This window comes from Sitophilus oryzae, unplaced genomic scaffold (genome assembly GCF_002938485.1).
Source record: "Sitophilus oryzae breed Bouriz unplaced genomic scaffold, Soryzae_2.0 scaffold_1430_pilon_pilon, whole genome shotgun sequence".
Classification (NCBI taxonomy): domain Eukaryota; kingdom Metazoa; phylum Arthropoda; class Insecta; order Coleoptera; family Curculionidae; genus Sitophilus; species Sitophilus oryzae.
Genome location: NW_022146094.1, coordinates 609,426 through 627,327, shown reverse-complemented (window position 1 = coordinate 627,327; position 17,902 = coordinate 609,426). Strand labels below are relative to the sequence as shown.

General features: G+C 30.8%; 1 protein-coding gene across 1 annotated transcript in view; it reads left to right on the top strand.

Moving 5' to 3' along the window:
* LOC115876255 (5-hydroxytryptamine receptor 2C-like) overlaps positions 1-16,737 on the top strand; it is a 103,843-nt gene extending 87,106 nt beyond the window's left edge. Inside the window, exons 5-7 of the mRNA XM_030891962.1 lie at positions 5,337-5,540; positions 10,966-11,262; positions 16,338-16,737. Coding sequence (XP_030747822.1) covers positions 5,337-5,540; positions 10,966-11,262; positions 16,338-16,542 — 706 coding nt within the window. The 3' untranslated portion in view covers positions 16,543-16,737. The remainder of the gene's footprint in view (positions 1-5,336; positions 5,541-10,965; positions 11,263-16,337) is intronic.
* The last annotated feature ends 1,165 nt before the right edge of the window (positions 16,738-17,902 follow it).

Below are 17,902 nucleotides of genomic sequence, written 5' to 3'. Positions count from 1 at the left end.
GGCACATATTTTTGAAACACCCTGTAAATGCATTCCGTCGAACTTATGATAAAGGAAAGATATGAAGAGAAGCATGAACTAACCATTACTTTTGCTAATTATCACCAGAAGGCAATCTTGATAATATATGTATGTATTTGTGCAAACATATATTTTCTTACTAATTTCGAACTGTGGCTATGAATCAGGCTAAACCACCAATCCTGTAACTATAAATAATCGTTAAGAATGGGTCGTATATTAGACAGTGGCGTTCCTCAATAAGTTTAGATAAAAACTAGACGAAATAAAGGTGGGTTTCATTAGAGAAGTATATGACTAAAATGTATGATTTTTGACATATTTAACATTTTCTAAAAATGAAGAACAGATTTTAAATTTCAATAAAATACCCCTAATTGGAATTTAAATAAACTGTAGAAGTGGTTAATAGTAGCAGAAACAACTTGAAAGAATAAGATCATTATCTGTGTTAATACCCTCTTTATATTTATTTATTCTAATGATGTCATAAATGTCTAATTTCCTTAGTAGTTCTTTAAATGTTAGTAACTAACGGAATAAGAGAATAAGAAAAGTTCTAAATGCTCTTCAATACTGTAAATAAAAATCGTATATTTCTTAAAGGTTTAAGCCTTCTTTCAAGATGTTTTTAATGTAATTAATATTTAAATTAGGGTGCTAATGTCTCTTTTAATGCTTTTAGCTGGAACCGATTTAGTTTTAAAATCAGTTCTTCGCGCTTCTCTGCGAGAATCGTAAAACCAAAACCCATTTAATGGTGTTAAATTTTCAAGAAACCTTTAAAATGAATCCACACTTCTACATTATTCTGTGTAAAATATAAAAGGATTTCTAAATAATGTTTATAACTGAAGAACGACTGGGCCGATTTTAATGATTTTTGATTTGTTGGATGCAGAAAATTATTTTTTTTATTAAATTTAATATTATTTTATTTTGTTTAATAATTTTATTAATGCAATTTATTAAATTGCTAATTTGCTAATTTTCTTTCCTGCTTTTCTATGCTCTAAATAATTTTGATGTCGAGTAATTAGAATTATAATGTAGTTGTTATGGAATATTGTCAGAGACAGACTGCAATTCAAATAAATGTTCATCCATTCAACACAGTCTGTCATTCAAACTTTATGATTACAACAATGAATGCATCACGGGTCCGAACACGTGGATAACAAGAATTTATACTAGATGGTTCTGTTTGGGCTTCTATACAGGGTGAGTCTTAGATAAGTCCAAATATTTTCAGGGTTGGTAGATCTCCATCAAAAAACCATATTATACAGGGTTGTTCACCACATACGACACGGAGTATTGTAGCTAAACGATGAGATTTTTACAAATTGTAAGTTTTGGGTTCGATGAAGGACTATTAGAGGTACAATTTAAAAATAATTTTACAAGATACAGAGTGTCCCAAATAAGTAAAAAATATCAAAGTTGTATTTTTTTAAATGGAACACCCTGTATATTATTACATTTTAGTTTCTACGATTAAAATAAAGGTAAATTTGATTAAGATTTATTATACTTAAACCTTACCGTTTTTGAAATATTTTCAATTTTGTGAAATTGCAGTAAAAATTTTAAGGCTTCATTTCTCCAAGGGTATCAAAGTTTTTAATACTAAATATTTACCGAAGTTTATTTACTGATCAGTTATTGTGTTGCAATAATAAAAATAATACTACCTTATACAGAGTGTCTAAAAATATATTTTAAATAATTATTAGCTTCAGACGGCAATAACTTGTTTAATTTAAATGGAACATCCTGTATATTTTACGAGAATCAGATGCACAATTTAATTGTCTATCAAATTATATTATACCATTTTTTACCTATCTCTTTAAGTTTCCGTAGAAAATGCATTTTCTTGTAATTTAGAACTTATTTATCAATATACCCATGGACTATTGACATTTTAGATTATTTTTAAAGATGTACCAAATTTTTAAAGAGTACAGATACTAATATTGTCGATATAATTTGTTTATTTTGTACATTTTGTACATTTGTTGCTTTAAAAACAATCTAAAATGTCAGTATTCCATGGATATATTGATAAATGAGGTCTAAATTATAAGAAAATGCATTTTCTACGAAAACTTGAAGGGATAGGTAAAAATGGTATAATACAATTTGATAGACAATTTAATTGTGCATCTAATTCTTCTAAAATATACAGGGCATTCCATTTAAATTAAAGAAGTTATTGCCGTTTGAAGCTAATAATTATTTAAAATAAATTTTTAGACACTCTGTATAAGGTAGTATTATTTTTATTATTGCAACACAATAACTGATCAATAAATAAACTTCATTAAATATTTAGTATTAAAAACATTGATACCCTTGGAGAAATGAAGCTTTAAAATTTTTACTGCAATTTCACAAAATTGAAAATATTTCAAAAACGGTAAGGTTTAAGTATAATAAATCTTAATCAAATTTACCTTTATTTTAATTGTAGAAACTAAAAATGTAATAATATACAGGGTGTTCCATTTAAAAAAATACAACTTTGATATTTTTTATTTATTTGGGACACTCTGTATGTTGTAAAAATATTTTTAAATTGTAGCTCTAATAGTCCTTCAACGAACCCCAAACTTACAATTTGTAAAAATCTCATCGTTTAGCTACAATACTCCGTGTCGTATGTGGTGAGCAACCCTGTATATATTTTGCCGTTTTTTCAAACAACTTCAAAATGACCGAGTTATTAAAGTTTAAAATTAAAAAAAATATATTTATTTGTAAAAAAATATTGAGAGCCACCGGACTTTTTGTGCATTTGCATCCCTTTCAGTGCCGTAACCATAGAATAAAACCGTGATCATGGTAGTATAGGAGATTAAGAAATTATACCGTGGGAAAATTTGCGGTGAACAGGTAGTTTTAAAAAGTTATCTGAAATATTCAGAAAAATTTAAAAAAAAATGCACGATTTTCTACATCTTTTTTTGCGAATAAAACCCATAGACTGTTTCTGAATGGCTCAAAACGAAATAAGTAAATTACCAACAGATATTCAGGCTGAGGCGACAAACGCCATATCCTAACTACTTCCATTTAAATCCCGAATAACTTATGAAAAGGAATACAAAAATTTTCAAAAATAGAAGCAATTAAAAAACGTGCGAGAAGAAATAAAGTTTTTAACCTATCCTCGCTGTTAAAGTATCATTTAATCTACTCTTGGCGTTAAAGTACTATTTTATCTACTATTTTTGATAGATATAAGGCGATTTTAATAGTTGCTATAAAAAAATATAATCTAAACTTGTGTTAATAATCTTCTGCATTCCTGTGATATGTTTTAATTTTCCCAAACAAGAAAATTTCCCAAATGAAATTAAGTATATAAAGGGATTTTCGGTTGGGGCGTCATAATGATAAAAGACCAAATTTTATTCTATCCCAAGATGCAATTTTAATACTTCATTTGAGGCAACAAAATGCAATTAAAAGAGTGGAGTGAAAATTAATGACTGACTGTAGCATCTCCACATTTTTCATTAAAACTTAATTAATATTAGGGGTGAGAATGCTGGAACTCGCTGCAGCTTTAGGAACAATTTTTGCTACAGACTTTCATCACAGCTCGGCGCAGATAATGTTTAACTTTAATTTTGTATTCTTGAAGAAGACTCTTTTTTTAATCTTTCTTAGGAGAGTTTGTTTTAAATTTTGTAGGTTCAAGTGGTGTATAAATGAGACAGGATATATTTTTAGTATAATAAATTAGACATTCACTAAAACTACTAAGATAAAAACTTAATAATATACTGGGCGAGTCTTAAAAAGTATATTTTGACTCACAACACGATCCTGTACGAAGATTCCACACCTGTAATTTTTAACCAATCAAAACGTGTTTTTTTGTCAAATCACCATGGGAACGGATAAATTTTAGTGAAATTTTTTTCCTTGTGGGCGAATTATACTGGAAATTTTTTGACGTTTATAATGACAGAATATATTTTTGAGAGTCTGGTACAGGGGCCGGAAAGCGAAATAGCAAAAGCGGTTCCACCGTTTCCACGGCAATTTCGCGTAAAATAGTTCCAGCCTCGGGCGCTAGGTGGTAGTGCAATTAATTTTTAGGTTAAGAAATTGCTACTAGTTATTGCCAGATGGCGTTCAATCAGATTTTTTTTGTAGTTTCCATAGTTTCCAACGGCCATTGTAATACTATTGTCAAATTCTCAAAAAATATTGTCGTTGTCATAGCGCCACTCATCAAAAATGATTATCAAAACGTTTTTCAAACTATAATTTGTTATATGTGTTTTTATTAGACAATTCCTTTTGTTTGTGGCCCTAAAAATATAAAGTAAGTCTTTTATTTTTGCCATCATTTAAGTACCTATTTATATTTACTCCATTTACAAAACTTTGGGCGTATTACGTCGGTTTTGTTTTATTATAATAAACGATGTTTAAATATTTGACTTATAAATAAAAACTTTTAAATAATAAATAATATTTACACATAAATTATACTGTTAAATCTTATTTTTTACACATCACAACGATACTTGTTATTAGTATTGTTGAATTTGTGTAAAAAATAATATTTAATAATCAAATTTAATTATTTTAGAGAAAAATTCAATAAATACGCTCATTTAAAAAGCCCGCGCTTCGATCCGTTTAAAACAAGCCCTACTCAATAGATGGCGCCACTTCTGTAGGACCATTTTTCAGTATGGCAGAGTCCATTCTTTTTCTAGCTAGGTATATTCTTTGGTCTGGTTTTTATTTGTTTACATGATAATTTTGACACATTTCAATTACAAAGCTGAGATAAAAGTTTGTAAACTGCTTCCATACGCTTGACTTCGATTTCCTAGTATTCGCGGGTGTCAACTGCTTAATCTCCTGGCGAATATTTTCTTTGCTTTCATAACAGAAACGAAACATTTTTTTTAAGCCGTGCCGCTTGACAGCTTCAAAACTGAAATTTAGGTTTGGGTGTCACTTAGTTGTCATAGTAACTAAATAATCAATTCGGCCAAAAATCGAAAAATGCATTTTAATTATTTGATTTTCAAACACAGTTTGGTGTGGAATTTTCTTACCGAATACCACACGAGGTCAAATTAAATCCGGACATTTTTTCTCGCTCATGAATATTTTTAGAAAATTATTTTATTCAAAATATTTCGCACCATTTGACCATAGTTTCTTTCTTCCATAATTTTCAACTTACTTATTTTTGATTTCAATTATTATTGTTGTCAAACATACTCCGCCAAAACCTACCTTTACCTCTGTAACTAATTATAAAACTTTATTAATTACAGCCGAAGTTCGAATATGAGGCTCGCCAACTCCCATAACCAGTTATCCTTTGCCAACGGCGGCAATGGCAACATCAGTGCGGTGGCGAGTAGAAGAGATCAAGGGACGCAAACGCCCGAAAATATAGCGAGGGAAGCCAGAAATTGCCGACTCAAGTCGCTCAAGCTGCAACTCAATCACACCACGTCTAACTTGACTAATTTCAGGTAAAATCTTACATATGTTCTCTACACATAAAATTTTTCCTTTCAGTTTTGCCTGTTTAAGGTTGATTATCACTATATCTTCCGTATCAGCACCCTTCCGAAATTGGCTGCAAATTTTTGCAGCCAATTTCGACAATAGTTGAATAGCTAACCAAGATCCAGCCGTTGGCCATCGAGGCCACCGGACTTAGTGCCTGTTATCCTTAGTTGATGTTTATCTTTGCGGAAGAATAAAGGTTCTTATTTTTACCTTTAGATATACATAGTTTAAATGTGTTGATTTTGTTAAGTATAGTTTAAATTGTTATAAAATTCTGCATCTCTCAATGCAAATATTATTTTCGTTTTAATTGCTGCTCACAGGCTAGAATGTTTTTGCATTATAGCCGTTCGAAGCTTACTTATTCAAAGTGGGCAAATTTTTTAAAACTCTATATCTCGAAGAGGAATCGAGCAAAATATCGAGTATGTTACATTTTTGGAAAGGTAATTTTAAATTATTTTGAATGAATTAAAAATATACAAAGTGTCCCATATAAAAAATTAAATTTTCTGTTGATAATTCTTAAATTAATATTTAAAAAAAATATAGTTAAACCATTAAATTCTACGTAAAAAGCTTCTTTGAAAATGTTTTCACAAAAATACAAAATTTTCCATAGCAAAAAAGTTACAACGATTTGATAAAAATGTAAATATAACTATTTTTGGGTCATTTTATTTAACAAATCTCACTGATCAACTCGTTTACCTACAACAATTAAGATCAATATCCTCTCATCAATTTTATAAAACTCTTTTCACCTTCATTTTCAAGCCCTAGCAAGACAATTAATTTTAAGTATCACAATCCGGCAAGGCTCTTAATTAAAACTACACGTAGTGCAGGTCCTCCAATCGCGAAATAACTACCAAATCAATTACCATCTAATGGCAATCCATTTTCGCTGCTGCTGCGACGAGATGGGACTTTGAAGTGTGCTTCGCCATTTCCAAATTTCCACCACCGGTGGAAATTGCACTTGCGGTTCCAGCTGCGAAGCATCATGTTGTTAATGCTGTCGGGATATGCTGTTACGTGTCGTCGGAACTCTCTTGTTATTTTTACGTGTTTTTTTTTTGGTGTTTCGGGAAAACAATATCTGGTTGTTAGAGCGTGGAACGAAATAGAGCAGTAATAGTTATTTATGTATTATGAGTGTGTTAATTATCGTAAGTAAAATTTCTGCATATTAAATCTCGAGATTATAAACACTATAATTCCCATGGTATATAAATAATTTTATTTCTTACTGAATTTAGTATGTCTTGTCCCATTTTAAAAAGACACAAATGTTGCATTTATTAATCTTCAGGTATTTATATTAACGCTCCTAGTAGGAACTTTGTTTGTTGCCAGGTTACTATTGTATTCAATGACTTGTTTATAAATTGACGGTTGTTGTCAATTGAGTTCAGTTCAAAGAATATACCTAGCTAGAAAAAGAATGGACTCTACCATACTAAAAAATGGTCCTACAAAAGTGGCGCCATCTATTGAGTAGGGTTTGTTTTAAATGGATCAAAGCGCGGGCTTTTAATTAAATTTGATTATTAAATCTTATTTTTTACACAAATTCAACAATACTAATAACAAGCATCGTTGTGATGTGTAAAAAATAAGATTTAACAGTATAATTTATACAATTATTAAACAAAATTAAAGCCAAACATGTGTAAATATTATTTATTATTTAAAGTTTTTATTTATAAGTCAAATATTTAAACATCATTTATTATAAGAAAACAAGATCAACGTAATACGCCCAAAGTTTTGTAAATGGAGTAAATATAAATAGGTACTTAAATGATAAAAATACTTACATTATATTTTTAGGGCCACAAACAAAAGGAATTGTCTAATTAAAACACATATAACAAATTATAGTTTGAAAAACGTTTTGATAATCATTTGATAATATTATGATTGGCGCTATGACAACGACAATATTTTTTGAGAATTTGACTATAGTATGACAATGGCCGTTGGTAACTATGGAAACTACAAAAAAATTCTGATTTAACGCCATCTGGCAATAACTAGTAGCAACTTCTTAACCTAAAAATTAATTGCACTACCACCTAGCGCCTGAGGCTGGAACTATTTTATTTGAAATTTCCGTGGAAACGGTGGAACCGCTTTTGCTATTTCACTTTCCCGCCCCTGGTTCAGTTTTTTGTCAAAAAAAACGCCTTTCGCACAAATTCGGCACACGTTCGAGTACTTTCCCATTAAAATTGAGGAAATATTAAAAAAAAACTATAGAAGCACGACAAGCGTTACTTCCACTTGAAAGTGAATCCATTTGCCAAAAGGAATATAAAAAATACCTTCAGTGGTTGAGACAGAAAAATATTATAGCAAGTGATAACGATGAAACTGTTCTCTTGTAAATTTATTATAATGTGATATTAATGATGTAAATAAATTATTAAAGTAGTTAGATGAGTGTCCATTTTCATTTTATATTACTACTCAAAATCTCTCTGTATTGTTTTTCGTCGTTGTTATCTATAAAAGCAAACTTATCAACGACATTGCAAATCTAGACATTAGCAGTAAAATCTGCCCCTTTGCGGACGATACTAGTTTCACTTGGAGCGGCCCAGATGTTACGGCACTATATCTGCACCATTAAATCTTGGTGCCATTCTAATCTCCTATGCCTCAACCTATCAAAAACTAAAGTTTTGTCATATAAAATTACTATACAACCTTTTGTACTTAATAACACCACTATTGACTTCGTGGACTCTGTGAAATTCTTAGGACTTGTTGTAGACAATTCGTTAAAATGAGACTTTCACATCGAAGTTTTATCAAAGAAACTAAGCGCTGCCTGTTTTGCGCTAAGATCAGTTTCTAAGGAACTTAACTTGTTAACTTCTAGAATAGCCTATTATGCCTTATTTGAGTCACATATTCGTTATGGCCTTCCATTTTGGGGTACTTGCTGCACAACAAAATTTGATCGTATTTTCAAACTTCAAAAGAGAAGCAATTGCAAATAGGACTGAACAGTAGAACTTGCTACCAGAATTTCCTTTATAAATTTCAAAATACTGACTCTTCCTTCTTTATTCATTTTTGAATCCGTTTGCTTAATCCGCAAGCACATATCTGCTATTCCCGAAAGGCCACCTCACAAGTATCCACTTAGGAATGCGGAGCACGATCTTTATCTGCCAACCCCGAGCTCAGAACTAGTTAAAAGCTCAATACTGTACAATACCAAAAAATGTACAATCATCTGCCTTTGAATATCAAGTCGCTTTCATTCTTTCCCGCATTTCGCAAAGTTCTGAAATTATACTTACTGGAGAGAGCCCTATATGCGGTAAACGACTTTTTTGTTGATGTTTAATCATGAACAATTTTGAATTTTAAAATTTTGATCATCTCACACACTGATTAAAGGTCTAACTCTTACATGATTAATATCCATTTACAATTTTCCTACTGTAAAATTTTATTGTACGCCAATGTGTTTTGCAATGTCCATATATGTTTTATTTGTAATGTTAACGACGTAATTTTTTTTAATTGATTGGTATTGTATGATATTTTTTATTATTTGTATATTTTTTTGTGCTTTTGTTTGTTTTGTAAATGCTTTGTCGATGAAACTATTTTGGCTTTTTGTACAATAACGCGTTATTTAAAAAGTATAGGAAATTATGGCATATTAATTCCCGTTAATAATGTCCCAAGGAAGTTATGACTCTATTTATGGTTAACGTCAAAACCAAGACAATATAATTATAAGCTTATATTAATTCAGTAAGAAATAAAACCTTCTATTCAATGATCGTGATAGTATTGACTATTCTATACTTCTTGCATTTCTACCAACTTTATACACCTACTTATTTTCGAACAATGGCAACAAGGTACAGTATTTCTATCAACTTAAAACAGTAAAACAGTGCACAGTAGTATATATCTCGCAAATAGTAGCACGCAAGACAGGCGAACATGCAGAAACGTGAGAGAAATATTAGTTACCCACTTTCTACGCTAAATAAGACTTTTGCCGAGTCCCATCGCGAATAGTTGGTTTATTTAAATATGCGGAATGAACGTCTTGGCGCGTACGAAACCACGAAAAGAAGAATAATGCGCCGCATTGTTGCTAAATTCACCACAAAAGGAAAAAGCGTGGATCTTAATCTTGTTCGACGTGTTTCTTGTTTTATTATTTGGAGTTCTTGCTTTAAGAGTCCATTTCAGTAGTCCGGAAAAGTAGCAAAATAAGTATTTAACGTTTTATGTAAAACTGGCTAATGCTGAAGTTCTACAAACCTTAATCAAGTACGTTGCGCGGGGTAACGAGTTAGGAATACTGGAAGTTACCGAGTACCTGGATGAGGTTGGACTGGTCTCCTTGTAGTCCCGACCTCAATCCAATCAAACATTTATGCGATCAAGCCATCATAGTTTTTTTATTCAATGTTTTGGACTGGAACATAAAAATCAATTGCCTGTATATAAGTCCTTCTTTACATATTTCAGAAAAATTTAAAAATGATTCGTATTTTTCTCGACAGCTTCATGGCCAGTTATACTCATACACAAGAGAACCTTTTTCTAAGTTGGAATACTTATGAAGGTAAATATTTGATAGCAAAAAAGTTCTGACTTTGTTGAGAAAAAGATTGGAAAAGATCGTCTGGAAACCTGCGAAACGTCTCGAAAAAAAAGATACTTAATAAAAAAGGCGATATAAAATAGAATAAAAAGAACAAAAGATTTTCGGGGCACCTTTTTATGTCAGACGATATTAATTTTATTTGCCCGAAAACGAAAAAGTTTATTTCATTATTTTGTTAATTAGTTAATTACATTGAAAATCTGTCTTAATCAAGAAAGCAGTTTTTTGTGAGTTTTTATTGTAAGTTTAAAAAGTACCAAAAAGTTCTTTCTTGTATATCTTTAATATAAACGAGATAAGATATATTGAGAGAAACATCTTAGGTCAACCATTTTTCTATCAAATGTGGTTGTCACTTCCAATAATCATCTTGGCAGAGTCATTTTAAAATAAAAAAATCATGCAAGAAAAGGGTTTTCTAAGAGGGCTGGCACAGAAACTACCATTATAAACATAATTAAAATAATATTCTTCCCTTAAATTATAAAAACACTTATCACCCACGCTCTGAGACTTTCTCCTGAACTGTTCTTCGTCTTTACTCGTTCTGCAAAATTACATTTTTTTCTGAAACCAAACTAAAAGTTCTTATTAAAAATACTATAATATATCAATATTTTTTTTTTGAAAAATTACTTATATTTTTTTCAGTGAAGAGATAAAAAGATGCGGTTTTCACATCACTATACTACTTTTTTTTGAGTGCATAATAATGTATTTAACTATTTTTTTAGGTTGCTGGCTGGTAAGGTTAAACGAAAAACCTTCGCCTCGAATTCAGTAGCCACAGAACAGAAAGCCTCCAAAGTGCTCGGATTGGTGTTCTTCACCTTTGTACTGTGCTGGTCGCCATTTTTCGTGCTCAACATCATTTTTGCAGCCTGTCCGGATTGTGATGTACCCCAGCACGTGGTCGTCACGTGTTTATGGCTGGGATACGTCAGTTCAACCATCAATCCAATCATTTATACGATTTTCAACAAGACTTTTAGGACAGCGTTTATCAGATTGCTGCTTTGTCGATGTCAGAGGTATGTGTCCCTATTTTTTTTTTTATTTAAATATGTTTTTGAATAGAGAATTGAAACAAAAGCTGTTGTAGTCTGCATAGATGATAGATGTTACAAGATGACATTTGCAAAATAAAACACTAGATATCGCACCACTATACAGGGTGGTCCGAACTGTTTGTTCGGACTGAAAGTTTCGGAGGATCGTAAAAGTTTCATTTTTATTTAAATTTTTCCAGATAATTTATGAAGTAACGTAAATATTTGGATAAAAATTAGTATCTGGGAGTTTTTTGACATGAGAAATTCGATTTTGATGTCAATATTCTCTATACTCTACTTGTAGAAGGCGCCATCTACATATTTTCTTTTTTGTAATTTCTTCAATGTAATTTCTTTTATTTTCCAATAAAAATTTATTTCATAATAACAATTAAATTTATAGAAAGTAACTGATATTTTATTTCTTTTTAACAGCTAGAAGTACAAAATATATCAAAGAAACCCTATTGAAAATATAAATACATATAATAAAACCAAACCAAAGGATAAACAAGTGAGTATGCTCATAAACAAGCTGAGTATCTCATGCTCTTAGGAACTGTAGAAAATGACTGCCTACTAAATTTTCTTATAAAATTTTTGACAACACAGGTAGAAATGGAAAGTTCTTGCTCTTCAAAATAGTTAAAACTCATGTAGGTGGCGCTTTCTGACAAATAAGAGTCATATTGACACCAAAATCGAATTTCTCATGTCAAAAAAACCCCAGACACCAATTTTCATTCAAATATTTTTTTTATTTTTATTTCTAAGGCGTTCGATTGTGTAAATCATAAGATCCTAATTAATAAACTGCAGCACTATGGGTTCAGGGGATCATCTCTCGAATGGTTTAAGTCGTATCTGAGCAACAGAAGTCAACTTGTGAGGGTGGATACCACGTTGTCTTCTAGCAAGCCAATAGAATGTGGAGTACCACAAGGCTCAGTACTAGGCCCTATTTTGTTTCTTCTTTTTATTAACGACATTGCTAACATAAACATCAGTGGCAAAATATGTCTTTTTGCGGACGACACTAGCTTCACTTGGAGCAACAAGGACATCGCGGCACTTCATAGGATTATATCAAATGACTTAATCACCATTAAATCTTGGTGCGATTCGAACCTCCTGAGTCTCAACATTTCTAAAACTAAGGCTTTGTCGTATAAAAACTCGTTGCAGCCTTTTGTACTTGACAACACCACCATTGACGTCGTAAAATCCGTAAAATTCTTAGGGCTTGTTGTGGACAATTCTCTGAAATGGGACATACATATCGAAGCTTTGTCGAAAAAATTGAGCTCTGCCTGTTTTGCATTAAGGTCTGTTTCTAAGGAGCTTAACTTGTCAGTGGCTAGAACTGTTTATTATGCACTTTTTGAGTCGCACCTCAGGTATGCCCTTCCATTCTGGGGTACGTGTTGTGCGGCTCAATTTGACCGCATTTTCAAGCTCCAGAAGAGAGCTGTTCGATATTCACTGGGACTAAACAGCAGAACTCATTGCCGGGGCTTTTTTAGAGAATTAAAAATATTGACTCTTCCTTCCTTATTTATATTTGAATCCGTTTGCCTAATACGTAAACATGTATCAGCTTCTCAAGAAAGGCCATCTCACACTTATCCACTCAGGAACGCGGAGCAAGATCTTTATCTACCTACCCCACGCTCAGAGTTAGTTAAAAGTTCAATATTATACAACTCGAAAAAAATGCACAATCACCTGCCATTTGAAATCAAATCCATAACATCATTTTTTTCATTTCGCAAAGCATTGAACTCTTATTTACTAGACAAGGCTTTCTACGCCGTAAATGAATTATATTTGAATTGAAAATCGAATTTGATCTTGAAAACACTGGTCTAATGTTTGCTATTGCTATATTTACTAATTAAAAAATTAATTTATTTAGAGGTCATTGATATTTTGCTATAAACTGGCTAAATATTTTTGAATATTATTTTAATTTTTTTTGTTCTTTGACATTGTAAACATTTATAAATGTTTATTTTAACAATAAGACTGACAATATTATTTGTATAATGTTTTGTATTATCTTTTGTTTGTTTGTTTGTGTACCTTGTTTTTTTTTACTTTGTTTGTTAGTTTACCTTTGTCTACAAATTGAAAAATTTTTTGACAATAAAGGCATTTATTTATTTATTTATTTATTGACGTTACTTCAAAAATTATTTGGAAAAAATCGAAATAAAAATGAAACTTCTACACCCTGTATCTCCGAAACTAAGCATTTTAGGACATACATTTATACGAACTTTTTAACTTATTTTTATCTGCCAAATATGCTGCCAAAGTTTCCGGAATACAATTCGTACCGCCCTGTACATTTCTGTAATATTTCTCCAAAAAAATAACCTTTTTTTTTGTTCATAATAACACCAGTAGTACGTATTTTACTCCATACACAATCCTGACTACACAAACTTCAGTAAGGACAAAAAGTCTTAAGTAACTTTACACTCGTCCGAAGATGAAAGCATTATCTGGTAATCTGTCTTAATTTGCTCGAAAGATGCCTCGGCATGCTCCCTCTAGAATAACTATTAAAAGGTTTTTGTATGTAAAGTTCGCGACCACTTTCGCACAACTTTTAATGTGAATAACGTGTTGATATTTTTATTTCGCGCCAAAGGTCGACCAAAGTACGACTCGAAAGAGTTTTAATTTTTTATTTTACTACCCCCTTGGTAATTTGAGTGAGAATTTTTTAACTAGCACAGTACGTATGAAGTTGCTTTTAAAATTCGCAAAACCATAGCGTTAAGTTTAATTTAGCAATTTTTATATCGAGCTATTATCTTCAGCAATGCAAGTATAGAAATTTTCACATTTTCCCGTCCTCGGTGGGCAACTTCACGCTTGGCAACACCGTCAATAGTTTAAAAATTTAGATTTAAAATTAATTTTGCTTATAGTTTTACTGCTTCATAAATTGAAGAAGTCGACAAGAGAACTTAATACAGGGTGTTTCAAAAAACGTGTGCCATCTCTCGTGGGGAGATTCTTTACGTAAAAAAAGATTTATTTTTCATATCAACATAGGTCCGATTTTGCTTTGTTTTGTTTTGGCAAATTCAATCAAGGCAAATTAATAAAATTGCGTTTATCTCATCAAGGAGGTCTAAATCGACAAAATATCAAGAGACAACTTTAAATCGACATTAAACTGCTTACACTGTTTCACTAATAAGAGAAAAACAAAGTCATTGGCGTACATGCTTTTTTTAGAAAAATATTCCAGTGATAACCCATATGCAGGTCCCTGGTTAATATGTCGACACTTTTTTGGGTTTAAAATATGTCGCATTTTGAGTAACTGTTACACTCAAAATTTCATTCAAAACGCTAAAAGTACTTGGAGGAAAATTATAATAAATCGAAAGACTTTAACACCCTGTAGCTAGGAAACAAAGCAGAATCGGACCTATGTTGATATGAAAAATAAATCTTATTTTTACGTGAGGAATCTCCCCACGAGATGTGGCACATGTTTTTTTGAAACACCCTGTATAAATACTAATCTGTATTACCTGTCTTAAATAATTGAGATAAACCTGCATAGTCTCTGCCGACAATTTTCATTAAACGTAAATGAGAAAATCACTGTCACCACTCATAACAGATTAGTAATTAAAATTAAGGAAAATGAACAAACTTTCTCCTTCAAATTTAGATATTTTAAATAAGCAATATGGTCGGACAGGGATCAATATAACTTTCCTAATTATATACAGTGTCAACCCTAAAATCTGCATTGATGTGAAATTTTTGCAAGAGTATAATTTTGTTAGGGAAATTTTGAATAAAAAGCATTGAAGAAAATAATATAACCTGCAATTCAATGAAAATTAAAAAGCATTTATGAATTTTATATAAACATTTCTTTAATTCTGTTTTTAGTATTTGTTCTTATAAGACATAGATACATTATCTGTAAAAATTTCAACTGTCTAGCTATAACGGTTCATAAGATAGACCTGTGACAGACGGACGGATAGACGGACAGCGAAATCTTAGTAATAGGGTTCCCGTTTTTACCCTTTGGTACGGAACCCTAAAAATGAATCAAAAAGAAAACATATGTCGTAAAATTTAATATCACTTAACTTTTTTTAATCGAATTCTAAAAAATATTAAACTAATCTGTCAAATTTCACTTAGTTATTAAAACACTCACGGTTTTTTTTTCTTCGGCTTATATGATAGAGCGGTATGTGAAATGGTCGTATTATGCTAATCCGGCAAAATTATAAGACCCTTCCCTCAACTAAATGGGAATATTAGGGATTTTCTCATTTAGCGTTATGGCCAAGTTTGCATGTTGCCCTTTTTTCCCAACTTTCAGGAATTATATTTTCGGGTAAATATACTTTTTATACTCCATCTTGTCTAGTATCTATTTAAATATTGAATAAAAAATTAGATTTTTGTCAATAACAGATCAGTTTTTTAATTAATTTAAGATATAATATTCTTTTTTCCATAGAAACTGTTAAAATGGCCTTATATCTATCAAAAAGAGTAGATAAAATAGGACTTTAACCGCAAGGTATTTGTATTCCTTTTCATAAGTTATTCGGGATTTAAACGGAAGTAGTTTGGATATGGCGTTTGTCGCCTCAGCCTGAATATCTATTGGTAATTTACTTATTTCGTTTCGAGCCGTTTCTGGTTCCAATTCAATCAGCAATCGACACGAAAGAGAATTAAAAAATATTGACTCAAAACTGACAACTAAAGAGACAGCTTTATGTATTTGTCAAATTACATAGAAACCAACGCCAACCCAGCACAATATTTTTTCTACAAGTAATAAATTCCTATGGAATAAAATATTGTTTTATACACGACGATAAAATTGCATTATCGTCTCTCGAAAAATCTTTTTGGTCAACATTAATCTTTATATCAACATTTTGTTTTCCCTCGTATAATTGACAGATGGAAACTTTCCATCTTTGACACCGTTTTTTTTTCGATCATAGGTATAATATGATTTAATATATTTTAACTAATTTATAATATTCTAGGATGTCCAGGCCAGTGCGGTACCGGTCCGTGACAGAAAACAGAGGCGCCACGAGTCTCTGTACCCCATCGGCGCTGCCACTGGCCATCAGCCTAACAGGAACACCCCTCATAACCCCCGGCACTGACTCTTCGTTCGTCATCAGGACGCCATCTTTGAATTTCATGAGAGAAAGGAAGGACTCGTTTGAAGATCACGATTTTTAATGTTTTTTTTTGTTTGTTTATGTTTTAATTTTTTCATTATATCGTACAAAAATGTCTTTTTTTCCATAGCAACTATTTTATATTAAGCAAAAATAGTAGATAAAATAGTACTTTAACCGCAACGGTAGATTAAATGATACTGGTTAAAAACTTTATTTATTCTCGCACGTTTTTTAATTGCTTCTATTTTTGAAAATGTTTGTATTCCTTTTCATAAGTTATTCGGGATTTAAATGAAAGTAGTTTGGATATGGCGTTTGTCGATTCAGCCTGAATATCTGTTGGTAATTTACTTATTTCGTTTTGAGCCATTTCTGGCTCCAATTCAATCAGCAATCCACACGAAAGAGAATTAAAACATACTGACTCAAAACTGACAACTAAAGAGACAGCTTTATTTATTTGTCAAATTACATAGAAACCAACGCGAACCCAGCACAATATTTTTTCTACTCGTAATAACTTCCTTGAAATAATAATTTCTGAATCTTTTTTAAAACGTACCTCGCTATGGAAAAAACTATTGTTTTATACACGACGATAAAATTGCATTATCTCTTGTACAAAAGTAACTATAAATTCAATAAATGTTTTATAATTTCAATATAAAGTTTGTAAATATTTATAAAAATCATACGTATAAACTAGAAATTGTATAAATTTTTTTGAACAATTTTAATTGGATACTACTGGGACAATCTGTATAAATATCAATTATTATTCGATGTTAACTAGCAGTATAATAAAAATAAAATATTAAGATAAATATTCATGTTCTTGTAGAAGAAATAAATAAACATCAAGTTAGGTGTCAAGAACTTTGTAATTTTTTCTTTGAATTTAATTATTTTTGTATGTCTTTGTGAAATAAAATAAAATAAAAATGAGTTAAGAGACTTTTGATGTTCAAATTTATGTTCTTTAGCATTAAGATATATCTAGGAAATAAATAACTGTTTTATTTTACGTTTGTGACTAGTATTGATTGATATTGTTGTAAACTTTGTTACCTAAGCCCTAATAGTTAAATCAAAATAAATGTTAAATTCATAGAAAATATGTCTTAAATAATATTGAAATTTCTATCCTATAAGATATTAGTATTTTTGTATATTTTGATAAATTAATTGTCATATTTATATTTATAGAATTCTTTGTACAATCTTGCAAAATATATGTAATTGTAAAGATAAATAATATAAAGTATTTGTGAAGTACCTGTAAATAAAAATTAAAAATTGTGATTGTTTTTATGTTTATCCTAAATTCATTATCCTAAAATTCATTCTAACAAAAATAATTATAACTGATAACATGTTTGGAAAATTGTCACTTATACAGGGTGAGTCTTAGATAAGTG